Source organism: Synchiropus splendidus, chromosome 1 (genome assembly GCF_027744825.2).
Source record: "Synchiropus splendidus isolate RoL2022-P1 chromosome 1, RoL_Sspl_1.0, whole genome shotgun sequence".
NCBI classification, from domain to species: domain Eukaryota; kingdom Metazoa; phylum Chordata; class Actinopteri; order Syngnathiformes; family Callionymidae; genus Synchiropus; species Synchiropus splendidus.
The window spans coordinates 51,498,713-51,516,413 of NC_071334.1; the positions used below are offsets into that span (position 1 = coordinate 51,498,713).

The 17,701-nt window shown below is 42.0% G+C and overlaps 1 protein-coding gene across 6 annotated transcripts in view; it reads right to left on the reverse strand.

Moving 5' to 3' along the window:
* LOC128758496 (receptor tyrosine-protein kinase erbB-4-like) overlaps positions 1-17,701 on the reverse strand; it is a 225,157-nt gene that overhangs the window by 49,176 nt on the left and 158,280 nt on the right. For all 6 annotated transcript variants that reach the window (XM_053864526.1, XM_053864517.1, XM_053864491.1 and 3 more), the window contains 7 exons: positions 16,502-16,615; positions 12,609-12,735; positions 12,035-12,108; positions 11,564-11,654; positions 10,461-10,666; positions 8,406-8,538; positions 2,287-2,380 (listed from right to left, as the gene is read on the reverse strand). In XM_053864526.1, coding sequence (XP_053720501.1) covers positions 2,287-2,380; positions 8,406-8,538; positions 10,461-10,666; positions 11,564-11,654; positions 12,035-12,108; positions 12,609-12,735; positions 16,502-16,615 — 839 coding nt within the window. The remainder of the gene's footprint in view (positions 1-2,286; positions 2,381-8,405; positions 8,539-10,460; positions 10,667-11,563; positions 11,655-12,034; positions 12,109-12,608; positions 12,736-16,501; positions 16,616-17,701) is intronic.

The window sequence follows — 17,701 nt, forward strand, 5'->3', positions numbered from 1 at the left end:
CTGTATGTGCATGTGTATTTGTGAAGAAGCAACCCTGGATGATTGACTCTGGTGTTATTCACTACTCAACCATGAGCAGCATTTGAAACTGGATACTTGGGAAGCTCAGCTCATTCTTCACTAAAGGCTTATTCACTCAACTGGTAAATAACAAAAAAGGGGAGACACAAAAAAACAACAACAACCATAAAGCTGGGTGTAAAATGGACCAGCCATTGTTGGAGGACAGAGCTGACTGACGCATGATGGTACGTACTATACACAGTGCTGTGGTTGGTTGCTGGAAAAGGGAGCTTACGAATGTGACGGCACATCTGTGTGTAGTATCAGGCTTTGTCGGTAGTCGTCGCTCCCTTTGCCAGACAAATATAGTCTTATGAACCGTTACGGCCTGGGCCTGTAATATTGTGAACCTCTCTGCCAGGTGCCCGTGGTTTGTCCTGATGACCTCCACCAACCAGCTGCAGCCACCAGATGTTGGGAGCCTTTTACATTCACCAACCCGGTGCTCCTGAGCTGCGGTGGCTGTGTGTGCAGTTGGCCCTTTACTTTAAGAGACTTGTTTGTTTCTGTTTGTGTTGGCCACTTTTGGTTCTGATGTGTTGACCTTTGCTATTGAATCTATGTGATTATTTTGTGTGTGTTGTATTTTGTTTCAAATATTTGTTATACGTATGTTAATTACATAACAACAATAAATATTTCCAACCAAAAAAAGTTAAAAGTATCATGTTTTTAAGTTACTTTTGTCATGTTTCTGCTTTTATTTTGTCACATGAGTCCTGTTTTGTTTTCTTCCTGTTCCTGTGGCAGCGGCTGGAGCCAAACAACCCCGGATCACCTGAGTACGAAAACACCTGGACTCCAGCACCGTGTGCCAGATCGTCTCCCATTGTTTCCCTGTGATTTCTCCTCTAGTTCCTGTGATGATGCTCTCCTTTGTCCCCTGTGGTAACTCCTGGTTCTCGTGGCTCTCCTTGTTCGTTCTCTCGTTCTGTGCGCTAGCTAGCTTATTTTGATTATTTTGTCTTAAACCCTGCAGCCTGAGTTAGTGTTTTGTTTCTTCCTGTTTCTGCGTGTTTCCTGGTTTATTTTGTGACTATCTCTGTTCATAGTGCTTTTGTCTCTGTTTCCAGATTTGTTCCAGAGTTCGTTTGTTTCTCCCGGTTCGGTGACGCTTTCTGTTGGGATTTTGTTGTTTAATTATTAAAATTAAAATTGTTTTTGACTCGGTCCTGCCTCCTGTGACTTTCGCCACTGCACTTGGGTCCCGCTCCAAACGTCTTGACCCGTGACAACTTTAGTTTAAGTAGTTTTTCTTTCTGCGCATTTTGGCACAATTTCAGCTCAAACATTTGGGGTGGAAGGATCAATTTTTTTGTGATGGGCTGATGAAGCTTCATGAAACAGTGTCCTTATTTTCAGGGGCCACCAGATGGCGCTCTCTCCTCTAAAAACTTTGGATTTATACAGCCATTTCAATGAAACCTTAACCACAGTGTGCATGGTTGATGAGCAGGCCACGACTCTGGCCCCTTGACCTTTCTTGCCACTAGCTTAGCCAAGGTGGAGCATCTGACATCTGACCTTGATTGTGACTCTCCTGGCTCCAGTGTTGCTGCTCACACCCACACCTTTTCATGGCCTCTTTTGTGTGTCTAAATTTAACAGTAATTTTCAAATTGTATGAGAAGAAATGCATAAGAGTCGTGTTTAGTGATCGAACTTGACGGCGAATGATATGTTATCGGACTAATTCCCAAATCCCATGGCCATGCCAAGTTCTCAAATCTGCTGTCACAACACATTCTCACTACTGGAAGTGTTGACGTTTGGGCAGAACTGCTCCAAGTCACAAGCCAAAAGCGATGCGTGATCCACACCCCAGTCTGGAACGCAGAAACACATCGTAACACCTACAATATAGCACCATCCCACCTCTGACCCCAACCTCAGTCTCTTTTCAACACAGGGAAGTCACAATGTGACTTAGAAATGTTCTGCCCAAACACCGTGAGAGTGTGTGGGACAGAAACAGTAGGAAGTTTACCAGGGAAAGCAGACAAATAAAGCAAGAACAGGTAAAAGCCAGTGCGTCATGCAATGCGTCAGCATATGATGCAACGTCAATATATTACACCATGGGATTGAGACTGGGTTGAAAGTACACAATCGTGCAAAAATAAAATTGTGCATGTCGGGCTGGCGGCGGCAAACTGACTCACTAGTAATACATTCTGAAGTTGAAGTTGTTTTTCAGCTGATGTGGATGCAGGAGCGTCTTACCTGGCCAAGACAAGTCACCATGCCACCATCCATCTTCTCACACTGACTATCACACTCAAGGCAGACGGATCCATTGGTGAATTCTCGCACTTCCCTGGGAGACAGATATATATAGAAGCACATAAATACATGGGTGTATGTAGAGTTGGGATGAGAGACCTGCTGAGATTGGGAATTGGAAATCTTTAAATGAGCACAAGTTGCACTCTCCGACTCGGAGTTCAGCGCGTGATGCAAGAAAGCCAAAGCACTTTCCACATTCTCATTGCTTAGACAGAAGTGCCCCTCGGTAAGAACGGCACGTCGGGCCGTGAGCTGCTGAAGACTGTTTGATCAAGTTAAAGGCTTAGAATGGTCAATACTCTAACAGAGAAAGACCATGAATAATGAACCGCTTTTTAAATCATGGGAAAACACAAAAGGGGTTGCATTGTGAGGGAGAGAAGGCCGGGAGTCACAGACCACAGGAGCTGAGCAGCAGCTTAGAGAATAGATGAGTTTTGAATTAACCCCTTAAATGTTGCTGAAACAATGGCACTCAATATGGAATCTATGGAGCACAATTGCACCAGCAAAGGACAAATAATGCTCAAGATTTTAGCAGTGAATTTTTTATGATCTATGGGTCTGTATTGTAGATTAACAGTTCACAGAGGCAGAGGTGCTTTCAATCACCACCGCAACTTAAAAGCTGTTCTGAGATCAGAGGACATTGGTTAGTTGTCACACAGGATACACATCCCCTCCACCACTAAATACTCTTCATCTCAGGATTATTTACTGTGAGGAGAAAAGTGTGTCAGTTTTACAATATTTATTTTATGGTCAGATAGATTAAGAGAAGAACCCTGCAAAGTAATGCTAAATAATAGAACATATATTGACAACAGTAAGTAAAGTAAAGGAAATATACATTGATTATTTCAGCACATGCAGTTGAATATATTGAGTAAAAATTGACAAGAAAGTTGTTGACTTGAAACTTCAGAAAGATGTTATTCATTTGACATCATGTGTAGAATCTCTGGAATTTTGTATTCCACTCATTTCAAACCCTTCTCCACAACAACGTCTTGTTGAATCCTGAAAGTTTTCTGTCCCTTAGCGTCACATCGGTATCCAAAAAAATGCAAATCCAACTTCTGTGAACGCGAATGTATTGATGGATTGCTGAGGTAATACCACCGTATGGTTATATAAGGTATATAAACTGGAAAATCACTTCTTCTGCCCATGAGTTTGTCATGATCTGCTTATATTGCGTCCCTTAATTCCGGTCTTGTGTCTCAGTCCTTCCTTCCTGCTTTGTGGCACATGGTTGGAGTCAATTATCCCTGAATCATCTGAGCATAAAAACACCTGGACTCCAGACTCCGCTTGCATTCGTTCTCCCAGTTCGGTGACACATTTTGTTGGTCATTTTTACGTTGTGGACTCATCCCAGTTTGGTGACGTTTTGGATTTGGACTTTTGTTTATTTCTCGCTGCCTCCTGTGAGTCTTCCATTACTGCAATTGGGTCCCACTCCGTGTATTGAACACAACAGAGTCTAGGCTTGTGTCACTGGGACATTTAAATCACCTCTTCTGCAGAGAAGTGGAGAAGAGTCCAACTGCTACTCGAGCGTTTCCACCGGGTGCCAAGACAGAAGAACGAACATTGTGTGACTTTCCATGAGATTTATTGATCAATTGCAAATTGTCTCATATGGCATGCTGGGTATGTTTTCATTTCCCCTTCCAGCATGTTAACAAACATGGTTATTGGATCAGAGATTATCCAAGTAAATAGGCAAAACCTGGATCGAGTGGCGTTCCAGTCTGCAAAAATTCCACGCAAGCTTTACCCATTTGTGGCTGCAGTTGGATGACATGGGTAACGTGCGCCAGATCATCTTCATTACTGTGTAGTGTGAAGGTCACTTCAGTCTATGTTCCTCCTGAATTTATCTAATTTAATTTTAATTTTGTTATCTATTTTTGTTTGTTGTTTTACCTGGCTCCAACCATTCCTCATTTAATGAGCGCGTTTTTACCTCTATTTTCTTCCCAATTTGTTGCTCTATTCATGGATATTGGAGATACGTTGGTGCCTCGGTTTTCGAACGTCTCGGAATTCGAACAAAAACTGTTGACGAAAATTCAGAACTCGAACGCCCCCGAAGTAAGCCGGAAAAACATAATGCGCGCGGACCGATCAGCTGACCCGCGACGCGCTTTGTTATTGTGTATAACGCAGCCTCTGTATGCAGACGTGTCCCGTTAGCTACATTTACTGACTGTTTTTTCTTCATATTGAGGTGTAAAACCTTTCCTGTCTCCGCACTGGACCGTGGTAGAGTGTCACAGGGGAGGTGCTCTCCACACCTCCGAGGCTGGAGCGCACTCCAGGGTTTGATGTCCTGTTGTGGGCTGGAGCTGGGACAGGGATGAGGCGAGTCTGGGACAGAGCGTTACTTGGTTTATGACTTTGTCACAGCCAAACTGCACAGAAGCGCACATTCAGAGCTGGACACGCACCGGGCACCTCTTCACTTCTGGAGAGACGTCACTCACTCGGCAACCCCTCCCACATGCAGCGGCCGCACACATAGAGGTACAGTGCACCTGCAGCAGACACTCTACATTCACTCCTACAAAAGCTTACTTTAAGGCTTGGAACGCATTATTTCTTGTTCCATTCATTGTAATGGGAAAAATCGATTCAGATTTCGAACAATTTGCCTCTCAAACGGCCGTCTGGAACGGATTGTGGTCGAAAACCGATGTGGGTCACTGTATTGGATTCATCACTTGGTACTCCTTTTCGAACAAGTACTTTTTGTACTGAGTGTTGCCTGTTCACTTCTCCAGCCTCAGTCATAAAATCTATTCTTCATAAGCAGGTCATTGTGCATCTTTTACCAAGAAGTATTATGCAAACCGAACCTGATGTCTTGATAGTGTATTTGTGTTTTGAACATTCATAATCAGAGACTTGTTCATGAATGATGAATGATGTTTTCCTCACACCAAAAGAGAAGTGCTGTTGCTCTCTTTACAGTTATCTAACTTTCCTACCACTATGCAGACAGATGTTTCTTCATTTCTCTTTTGGATGCAGTGTCAATGAGGATTCTTCCTCATCAGTATGTTGGCATTGGAGAGAAAGGAAGGAAATATAGAGTGAATTAAAGACCCTGGCAGGTCCGCTCTTCAACCGCTTCAACCCCATCTCCTCATTGGCCCTTTATGGTTCATAGTGAGTGCCAAGGCCTCAATAGATGGAAGCCATAATGAGCATTATCCCTATTTTAGCAGGGATTTAAAAGGGAGTACGGCCACTGCTCAGACCACCAAACCTAGTGAGCATGAGCAACCCACTGGAGCGTCCTGTTTTAATTAAACACTTCCAAGGTCTTCCTTATCTTCTCCCCTTGTCATACTCCATCCATCCCTGGAGGACGCCATTTCAGACATTTTTCTTGCCCCTCGTGAACTCATTCAGCTGCTTTTGTTCTCCCTTTGTTTCATTTAACTGACTCATACTCATGGGAATTGGTGCCCATGATTGTGAAAAACGGAGACATACTGCGTTACCAGAGCCAAGTGGACAGTCTTGTGGTTGAGAATACCTGGAAATATATTTCATGAGCTTATACAGACTACCACAAAGACAGAAAGAAAAGAAACAACTCTTTGCATTGGGAGGTCGCGAGCAATATTTATCTGGCTCCATGTCACCATGACAAGACCAATAAGTCAACAGAGCAAATGTAGCTTTCTTTTCTTTTACTTTCAAGAACATTCTTTTGAATAACCTCAGAGGGACCGAATGCTAAATGTTATTACTGAAATGAAATTACTCAACTGAAAGTCAATGTCAAATATACTTGCTTTTTTTTTTAAAATAAATACTTGAATGAAAAAGAGTCCTTAATAGTTGAGATGGAGATGGGACGGTTGAGCAAACAGCGGCTGTGTTTATAGTTATTATCTGGATTCTCTGGAATAAAAACTCATCATGTACACTACAATGTTGCGTGTTGCTCCAAATGCCTGTTCCATGTCTGTCGCAAATACCAAAAAATCCTCACCCATGTTCAAGAGTCCTGAAAAAATAATTCCTGGACCCGGATGGTGATGCTGTTCTATTGTCCCATTCCACATTTCATGAAATGTGACTTGAATTAAACGTCATTCAGTTCCAAGGTTGGTCAGATATGAAATTTTTAACACTCAAGTTTGCTGACATCTGTTGGTGTATCATTATACAGATGTTGGGGATTTGTTTCAGTTAAAATGTTATTTTTTTAATTTTAATTCAGACATATTGATCTCCCAAATACCACAGCTGTAAGCGACGTATGAGTAGCTGAGCTCTCAGCTGCCTCCTGTGGCACTCGGCTCCCGAGCTTTCCCAGTGAGCTGCCTTTCCCTCAGCACATTCAAAGCCTCACTCACGTTTAACTAAGCCAGGAAAAGAGCAGCCACAAGTCAACATGACCGTGGGGTGCTCTCCCATCCCTCCCCCACCCTCTCAGTGCAACCAGTGAGTATGACATCGCTGCTTCTGAGTCATGTTTATCTTTTGGCAGGCACTGCTTTCACAGTTTCTTATGTTCGACAAATCCTTTGCAATGTTATGAAGCTTAATGCTTCATTCAAGTGGCGGCAAAATACAGACCAGAATAAAGTGAATAAAAGTGACATGAATGAAAGATATCAGTCACTTCAAACTGTAAAATCCCTCCCTCCACCGAATCAAGGCAAGCCCTGATTATACCACAAGTCCCCAGAGGGTTTCAGTACTCCACTGGATGTAACAGCACACTTTAAACGTGAGAATCTTTACTGGTTTATCTCATTACATTTATGGTAATTTGCAATAGGATTCTCCTCCAGAGAGGATGGTTCGATTTGATTCTCATATATCAGATCTCTTCAATTGATCTTATGTTTAGTTTATTTTATTCATGTCAAAGGAATTCATGTCCCTTGGTTAACACAGTCTTGAAAACATCCTTTGTGTGGTGCATATGTTCGAGTCAGAGTGAAAACCTCAAGCCAGATCACGCATGTCCAATAGTAACATTAAAAAGATGAGATCAAACTCGATGCAGAGACATTTACTGTGCAAGTGTAGGGTTTCATTCGTTTCAACTAATAATGATGCATATTCTATCGAAGGCAATAAACGCTGTTGAGACGACACCAGCCACTTAATTAACTAACAACTACAGTAAGACGTTGCCTTAGGGCCTTAACTAAACTGCATTATTAACACAATCATAAAACAATATAACTAGGCTGCTCCCATCAGGATTTTGGCTGCCGATCTCCAGTTCCGATCACATGGATTAAGCATGAATTTGTAAATGAAAATGACGAGACCTGTGTAGATGATGTGAAAATGTACCATTAAATCATTTATTTACCTCTTGAAGGAGGAAAAAATACAATGTGAGACATCACATCGACTCTCTGGAAACTTAGCTATGTGTAATATTGACATACTGGCCGCTTGCAGCGGCACTCTCTGAGACAGAGAGCACTGCATTTATGAAAGTTTCCACTCTGAACGTTTTCAAACGTTTCAGACTCGGCGTACAACAGCTTGCTGTGTGAACAGCCTGCTGCTGAGGAACCAGCGGTCTCACTCTCATGAGCCTGGAAAACTCTCCATGCTCCGTCAAGTGCTGGCGCTTTAAATAGCGTGTTTAATTTGAAGCACTTCCCCGCACAGCATTTTCCTGTGCATGTGCGGCAGGATGCAAACTTTACATGACAGATTGAAAGAACCTCCACAGCAGACACGCTGCTGTCGAGTGAGCAGCAGGAAGGGAGGGAGGAGCGGACGCATCACAAGCAACGGAATGTCGCCCATCACGCATCCTCGTTTTTTATGATCGACAATGACATGTAGTGATCGGCATTCGTGATCACGCTGATCTCGGCCGATCATGATCCCTTATTATAAACCAATTGTAGCAGACAGTGTGATGGTTATTTACAGTGAAATAAACCTATCCAAGAGGGACACAATTTACATTCACATGTTTTGCAAGACTTGTGGTGTCTATAATTGTAGTAACTGTCTTTGACATATATCCAGGTTTTCATGTTGCCTGAGCCACTTACCCTTCATAGAGACTGCAAGACTCAACACATCTCCGGCCCCGTCTGAAGTAGCGGCAGGAGAGACACTGATCTGGCCCGGGACCCCAGCACCCATCGTCTGAACACATGCGATCACACACCATTCGCCGCTGAACTGTAAAGAGAGCGGGAGTGAGTGTGAAACTCATTTGTGCAGCCATTCATGTCATGCAATTAAAACATAGCGATTAAGTTACCGAAGATTGCCCTCGGCTCACTGCGTCCACAGTAAGTGGAAATTAGCGAATAATTATGTTTGGAGCTAAAATGAATTTATGGATTCCCAGCACAGTCTCACTTGTTCTGGAATAATGAGAATGCCTGGAAGGGAAAACCTCTGTGTTTAGACTTGTATACAAGAGTGTGTTTTCATCGGAGGATGCTTTGCTTTGAAAGTAAACCCCGCCGTTCCCCACTGATCCCTTTCGAGAGCTTTAGAACCATAAGCCCTTTTTTTTCCCCCTCTCTCAACAATCAATACTTGGCATTGGATTCTGTGCATTCTCCTTCCAATGAGTGACACTCGCATCCCTGGAAGCATAACCTGGCAGGGGACTAGGGCTCCTGGTCAACAGCGGTCGATTGCGAACAGGAAAGCGGTCGAGTCTAATGAAGAAGCCTGTGTAGGACCCCATCGATCTGACTCAGACACACTGCTCTCATTAACTGGCTAATGATATAAACCGCTCAGTGGCAAGAGAAGAAGAAAAACTGTGAACTCCTTGGCTAATGGCCTTTTGTCACATTATTATTACAGTACGTGTCGCAAAACACATCCTAAACAAAACAATTATCGACCTCGGCTGACGCGCAATGAATACGACTTCTGCTTTAAACAGACGGCACACGCCTCGCTTTGATATTGAATTTAATTTCGCCACAAGCAACAAAGCAGTAATCACAATTATAATCAGCGTGTCAGTCGTCGGTGCATTATTCAAACCACACTTCCGTTTCGTTCATGAAGTTTGTTTAAAAAAAATGCAGTAGCGCACCCCTTGATAGTTCGAACCAAGAATTGTCTTCATCATTTTTATTCTCATGAAATAATCGGACATATAACAACAATGTAAGATTCTGCACTAAAATCTTTGGATTTAAACAATTCCATGACACCTGTCATCATTTTTAAACCAAGAGCGCCATCTGGTGGGCTCTGAAAATTAGCACACTGTTTCATGACGCCTCCTCAGCCCATCACTAACTATACTTGCGATCATACTCCTTGCAACCCTGAACAGGACGAAGCGGTGGTTCATTGAAAATGTAATGTAATATTCTTGCGCCTGTTTTACTGTAACTCTCTGCTCACTGGCACAACTCACGCCCCCTGCTGGTTCAGAACTCAGCAGAGGAGACTACTGACTGGCTCTAACAGCACATCACTCCACTGTTATCCTCTTTGTATTGACTCCTGTCCACGTTATAATCCACTTTAAGATTTTACGGATCACTTTTAAAGCCCGTCTTGGCCTGGCTTCGAACTATATTGGAGAACTGCTCACCCCCTATGAGCCAACCAGGACCCTCAGCTCCTTAGGTGGGTCTCTGCAAGTTGTCCCTCAGTCGAGACTTAAATCTAGAGGTGACAGATCCTTTTGTTTCACGGTTCCTCTACTCTGGAACCATCTGCCAGAGGAGATCCCCAACACAATATGCATCGCTCCTTAAAAAAATGAAAAAAACTTTTATAGGCTTGCATTTATGTAAATATCCTCTGAACATTTCCTAAGTTCTAACTGAGAGTCTAGCCATCCACCTTCAAGGTTGAGCAAGGACAAATATTCCCTGCCATTTTGCCCGTAAAAGCACTTTGTGAACAGCCTTCCATAAAGTGCTGTCTAAATAATGCTCTATTATTAGTTCGGGCAAATTTTCAAACACCCAAAACTGAAAGCCACTCCCGCTGACCTCCATTCATTTCACTGATCAAACTTCTACTCATAAACCGTTGCAGTGTTCTGAAGGTTTGTTTGGATTTACAAATGTGCGGCCCAATCATTTCCTTGCCACGAGCGCCATATGACCAGGACTTACTGCAATCCTTGGGATCTCGATTGTGCCCTACAAGCAGCTTCTGTGTCGGTGTTCTGAAGAGTGAGGTCCAGTTGACGGTGTTGTAGAAGCACAAACGGGTATTGTTGAAGATGTAGACATTCCCGGCACTGATCTCAGTGAGAGACTGAAACTGCAGTGAGGTGATCCAGCTCTGCCTCAAGATGAGCAGTGATATTCCACTGCCACTGCAGAGCAGAGAACAAGGATATAAATAAGGAATGTAAGATGTAATAATGCAAAAACAGCAGGTTTGTCAACACAATTCAGAAAAAAAACACAATGAAACTTAAAAAAAAAATCATTATTCATTTTCAAAACAGCTTCCAGAACATTCTTCGTGCAGTACATTTCCTATAGAAAACGGAAAAACAAGAATGATCAAACAAATAACGGGACACGCTCAAGGGTATTTGATTCCAGATCTACGCAAACTGGAAGTGAACCACACAATGAACTGAAACTAGCAAGGAGAAACATGGAGAGCTACGTGTTGTTCAAAGACAGTGCACCTTTCTCAGGTGGAATTTTTACAACAAAGCTACTGTGGTCTCCCAGAGCTGCCACTGTTGTGCCGCGCGCCACTGTGTCAAAAGGTGGGAATAAAAACGCCCAAGCATTTGGACTTACCTTTACCTCAGTCAGTACCTACAGCCACAGATATGATTGTTCTATATGAAGAAAGTCTTGAGGCTCTGAAAATGATACATTAAATGCACCACAGAGAGCTAGTTCTTCCGCTACTAATCAGTCGGTGGGAAATAAAATATTCCATTTAAATCTGCAGGCGGATTGTGTTTTTTATTTTTTGTCATTCTGTTTTAATGTGCACGTTTTATTTAATAATTATTTTATTTTTTCTTTCAAAACAAGAATTGCCAAAACACCTGTTACTACTGAGTACCAGCTGGTAAGCAACGCTACAGGGACTTCCTTCAGTGATGGCGTCTAAATTCATGGAATGTGGTGAGGTTCTGAAACACATCCGTCCATTTTGGATTGGCATGATAATTGAACCAAGAACTTGAATAAATCATGACGCATCCTCTGTCTGATGGTCTGAATGGTAATAAAAAGGTTCATACCTGTAAAGAGTCCGTCCCCCAATGGTTACCAGGTTGGAGAAAACACCCAGATCAGTCATGTTCTCTGGCCAGGACTGGATATTGAAGTAACCTATTGAGTTCATATGAATGAATATATACATACATATATACGTATAATTCTAAGTCTGTGCTAGACTACAACTACAAAAAATCCAGAAAAGTTAAAGTTGATCTGACGAAGACGATGGACTTACTAAATGGATTTATTTCCACTATTTCCAACTTGACGTAAAGAGGGTGGATGCAGGAAATGGCAATCATGAAACAGCCATTGCTGTTTTTTCACCGCATTAATTTCCATAAAAATTAATTCTGTTTTGCTCTATTAGCTGTTCAGGTCTACCACATTTCTGAGTTACACAATTCATTCTTAAAATGAGGTATTTCTGGACACAGAAAAGCAGTTCAACCCCTCATCGTCTCAGAGATCTAATAGGAGATAATACTCACCTGTGATCTCTCTGACTGTACGGAACACACTGAGACGCTGCGGGTCCAAAGGTCCAATTTCATGGTACATGTCTCTGCAAAAAAAACAGACAGATTTTTCCCAACACCGTAATCCGTATTTCTCAATTTTCTGTACTACATTTTTTTGTTACACTTGTGCTGGAACTTGATTTGAATCCTGCATACACTTTAGCGCTCTACCTGTCTTTCTGCCAACCTGAGTATTTCTTACCTTGAGTATTGGTATGGGTGTTGCTTGTCATTGACAGATGTATTTTCCTGACAAAATATGATCATACTAAGTGTCATTATGCCTTAGTTTTCAATGCTTATCCATCTGGATTTTCCTCTTGTGTGTGAGACCAAAGTCCGTTTATTTTAAAAGAGTGGCATTAAAGTTTCTTTGCACTATCACAGCATGTGAAAGTCAGTGTGATGGGAAGAAACTTCTCTGTATCAGGAAATCACACGATCCCCTACATCACTGCCTGCTGCAGTTTTGAACCAGCGGACGGTGGGCACGAGTGCATTTATTGGAATGTGTCCGTCTGTGTTTTGGCAAATTGTCACTTACCCTTTCATGCCGGTAATGAGGAAGATGAGGTTGCCATTGATTTTTGTGCAGTTGACAAATTTATCTATGTTACTCGCGTCCACTGTTTGGGCCGTCTGCAAGCTGCCTGTCCCAATACCATCACAAACTGGCAAAAAGAAAAGACAAAGAAGAATAAATAAATGATTCATCCCATTTTTACGACCTCATTCATGCAGACAGAATCAGATATTGAAGCCACACCTGTAATGAATTCAAATTATTTACTCAAATATCCGTGAGAAAATAAATGAATCTGATAAGCCATTGATGTCGAGAGACTTTAATGTCTAATTGTTCAACAAAAGACATTTCTCTCTGGCAGCCACTGGCAGGAGGTACCTGAGGGTGCGGCTCCCTTTGGAGGGAAATAGGATCTCATCATCATTCAGCGAATAAAACAGTCGTATTGTGCGACATGACATCCCAGCAAATCCCATTTCCCATGTTAAATAACAGTCATCTGTGCTGTATAGAAAAGGCTGCCGCCCTTGGAATACACTGCAGGTCCTTGATCAAAGGAGGGGTGAGTCCAAAGCAAATTACCCCACAGAATGAACCCATTACAGACGTGTTAATTACACTCTCAACACACTGACGGAGGTAGGGCTGGACCATGATGGCAAACATGAGAGTCACGGCTATTTTGACTCATATCATAGTCACGATTATTCAACCATTTAAGATGTAGCTGTTTCACATTCCAAGTTTTTTTTTTATTTTTCAAGAGTTCATGAGAGAAGAAGTCACTCCTTTCATTATAAAGTTCCATGGTTAAGCTCTTCCTGTGTCTCTGCAGCGCGATGAATGGCAAGGAGCGCTTGCTTTCATCACCTCTGTCTCAGGTTGAGCGCGAGCGATTGTTCTTATGCACTTATCTACTTCCAAAGAATCATTGGTTTTTGAAACATCTCCCACAAGCAGCCATCACTTCTGTTGTGACTCAGAATGCTGGATGAGCATCTGCTCCTCGGAGGTTCTGACCGAGAAGCCATGCCGCTGTACTACCGACCGAGTCGGTAGCTAACGGTGGCTAATATTAGCGTCCCTCACGTCGTGTAAACAGAGGCTCGCGCTGAGGGGCTCCCTCTGTGTAGCGGCTCCCTCTGTGTAGCGGCTCACTGTGCCTCCCAGAGTAGCTTCCCACCGGGAAACCTTCATGGGGACGAGGCCTGGTGCAGTGTTTGGGTGCATCGGGAGCAGCTGGGGAGACGGGTGTTTTGCTACATTTTATGACGATTATTACGCTTTCATAATCGTATGGAGACATAACTCCATTAATTGACTAGCCATAGTATCGACTCGAGTGCTTTCTCCCCTTCCGATATGTGGTTACTGGGGAAAACAAAGTGGGATTGGAGCAGATATCATGCCATTTAACAGGCAAGGGGTGTCCAAACTGGTCCTCATAGGGCCAGGGTGATGCAGGCAGGTGTTCTTTCTAACCTATCAAAGGCACCAACCAAAGAGGTTTCAGCTAAAACCAGCAACAGTCTGACAATCACTCCTAAAACACCTTGGTGAAAAGGTTGGAACAACAACCAGCACACACTGAGGCACTGGAAATGTTTGCCTACATTTCTCACTAGCTGTTTTTCTGAAAAAAAAAAAAAAAAAAAAAAAGCAAGAAGATTTGGAAAGATTTCGCAACAAAGTAGTCAAGTTGGCAGCACTGCTCAGCCGGAATTCTAGGAACCAACTTGTCTCTGTCTTCACTTTTTGTCTGATCCTTGGTAACCAACATCATCTTCCATCCATGAAACAGACTTTTCATCTGTGTACTCATTTTCATCTCGTGACTCACACTTCTGCGCTTCAGCTCCCCACATTTCTGTCTATTCTTTCTGTCAAACATATTTCCATGTGCCTTTTGCGCACCGAGACCTTGTGTGCTTTCACCCTGTCTGGAGTGGAGAACCCCGTATAAAAATGATGCCAGGTCCCATTGTAATAGTTGTTTGACTGTAGAGCAGGGAGTGGCCCCAAGTGGCCCCAGGAAACAAATCATTTATGACAGGGATTAAAATGCCAGCCCTAGTCAGAGTTTAATGCATCACGATGCTTTGGTTTCAGTGGTGGCTGGTCAGAGTCAAGAGGGTGCAAGCACCTGCATTAAGTCTGATGGTGCATTCATTTTACTTTTCAACATTTTCTTAACATTCTTAAATGACTGAACATTGCTAATTTTGAGTGTGGGGGAGTACAGAGTGCACCAAGACAAGCCACCTATGGTATATAAATCATAGTTTAAAGGACACAGCTCGCCAGTCATTGCGTCATTTGTGTGGCACTGAAAAAAAAATCCATCTTACTTGAAATGCAAAAAGAATTGATTATTTTAACATAAAGCTCGGGTGATGGAAAGAAAAGGCATCATGAAACAGTATCTCCAGGTTGATGAAACACTGTGCTTATTTTTAGATGCCACTAGATGGCGCTCTGGGTTTAGAAATGATGTGAGGTTTGTTGAAATGGTTGTTTTATATATATATATATATATATATATATATATATATATATATATATATATATATATATATATATATATATATATATATATATATATATATATATATATATATATATATATATATATATATATATATATGACAAGACAGACAAGGCATGGAACCTAAAATGAGATTCATAACCTGACTTAAGTTTTTAAATATTGTCAGTACTAGAGATATTTGCCCTGCTTAAGCCTGTCTGAGTGGCTTTACCATTTGGATGACGAAAAACTTTCTCAAACTCTGAATCAACCCTTCAAACTCTGAAGGTTTCAAGAGAAGCAGCAACTTTCCAAAATCATGAAAGCTGCTGCTGAGATCTCAGTCAAACTTAGCAGTATCATTTGACTTCAAACAAACTGTTGAGCGCAGCGTCAACCAATTCAAAATCGAGTCCATTCTCGCCAAACTCAAACTGGCTCACATCACAGTAGCACCTACTTCACTGGAAATCCACAGGAATTAATGTCTTTTTCCCAGCATTTTCCAAATATACCGGTGCGTTTTCCATTTAGACATCTTGATAACTCTCAGCGATTTTGCCCAGATTTCCTTATAATCATACATTTTGTTCCAGTCCAGAGTCCATTTCACCAATAGCTCCTCCGAAGTGTCACAAAAAAAAAGCAACACAAATTGTCTACCTTCGCTGATAAGTCAGATCCCTCTTTCCCCCAGCACCAAAAGAGGAACACACCACTTGGGACTTTTCAAACAATTGTCACCTTCCCAGGGGCTATTTGGCTAATAAAAAAAACAAGGCCTTATTTTTGGACATCTGCTGTTGTGCAGGTCACAGGTATTTTTTTTTAACATTCTGAGCATGAGCATGTGCTTCACACAATCTCTGTTTATCTGGCCAGAAATGTGTTTAAAGAGGCCATTACATGCTCATTTCATTAAAAATCCTGCTGGTCCACAAATAAACACTGTACTGAGCTTCAATTGATAAACCAGTGGTCTGGGAAAACCTCATGATTGGCTGATGAGGCTTCATGAAACAGTGTCCTTATTTTCAGTGGCCACCAGATGGTGCTCTTGGCTCTAAAATCTTTGGATTTAAACAAACATTTCAATGAAACCTCACATCATTTTTAAGCCAAGAGTGCCATCTGGTGGGCTCTGAAAATAGGGACACTGTTTCATGAAGCCTCATAAGTGCATCACTAACAGAAACGTAAACGAAACGCTGTGGAAATTTCAGGGGGTCGTGTGGGTGAAATTGAAACAGCAATAACCTCACAACCTCATAAAACAGCGCAACCTCATGGGGAACAAGCTCTCAAAGATATGAATTATATATATTTTGTATTGAATTCTTATTTTACTTTAACTAATAATAATTTCCAGGAAAAGTGTGCTTACCTTTCGGGCAGATGTCAGTACATGGCATGCACATTTTGATGCGGTTCTCCTCCACTTCCATCTTGTTGCTGGGACACGCTCTCACACATGAACTGTGGTCCACAACAAAGTTGTCTGCCAAAAAAAAAAAGAAAACCACATTATGACGCGTTTTCCACTAAATCATGTAACACGATTCCTCTGGTAGAGTTCAGTTTGCAAAACCTCAGGGATGATGGCAAAGCTCCAGAAGAGAACACTTCTTTTCCCAATTCAACCATCAGTAACAGTTGAACGTGCAATCTGTTGACGTTTGGCTTCTTAACTCACGCGGCGGCAAAGTGGTGCAAATCTTCAGCAAAGAAACCAGTGCTATTTGTATTTTACGCGTTTGTCACGCCGCCAGAAGCTGAAACAGATGGTACATGAACGACTAGATTGAGACACACAATTTATTTACGCTACAGTCATTTGTCACGACTTGGAATAACCAACCGTCTTGGGTCCAATTTCAAGAGAGATGAATGTATTTTTGATGGACGCCTGTGTGCAGCTTATAAAACCTAATTACGAGCATCATGACGGGCTTTTTATATGCTTGCAGGGAAATGTTTAGGAACTCTAATCAAACCAAAGCGTCCATTAGGGTCTGTTTCAATGGCAGTATTTTATTTATTTACTTTTAACCTGCCGCTTCTGTGATGCAGCACCCGCTCCCTATCAAGACCCTATTGCACTGAGCCCTGTTTAGCCAGTTCCACCTAGGTGTGTCGGGACAACAGATTTTGCTGAACAATACATTGTACCAGAAATAAGATGAACAATATTGTTGCTTTGGGACCAGATTAACCACAAATGTCTGATTTATCAGCAGGGGCTATCATGGTGTCATGTTGCCAATTTGACCCAAGGACGATATTGGTTCATTTATAACGAAACCATTCAGACACGTGAAATTGATTCAGCAGCTTCTAAACCAAAATTCTAACCTGTATAACTGTGGAATAAAGATTATGATTACTGCTGTTTCTGGATAAAAAATAAGACCAAAAATAAAAAGCAAATGAATTCACATTTTATTTGAGAAAGTGCAGCCAACACCTGAGATTGAATTGAACACTTTCTAAAAATAAACTGTGACTGTCATTTAGATTGTCTCCGCTCTTGCAAAAGTCAAACTGTTTTCACACTGGACCACAATGCTGACTTGATCATTTCTTG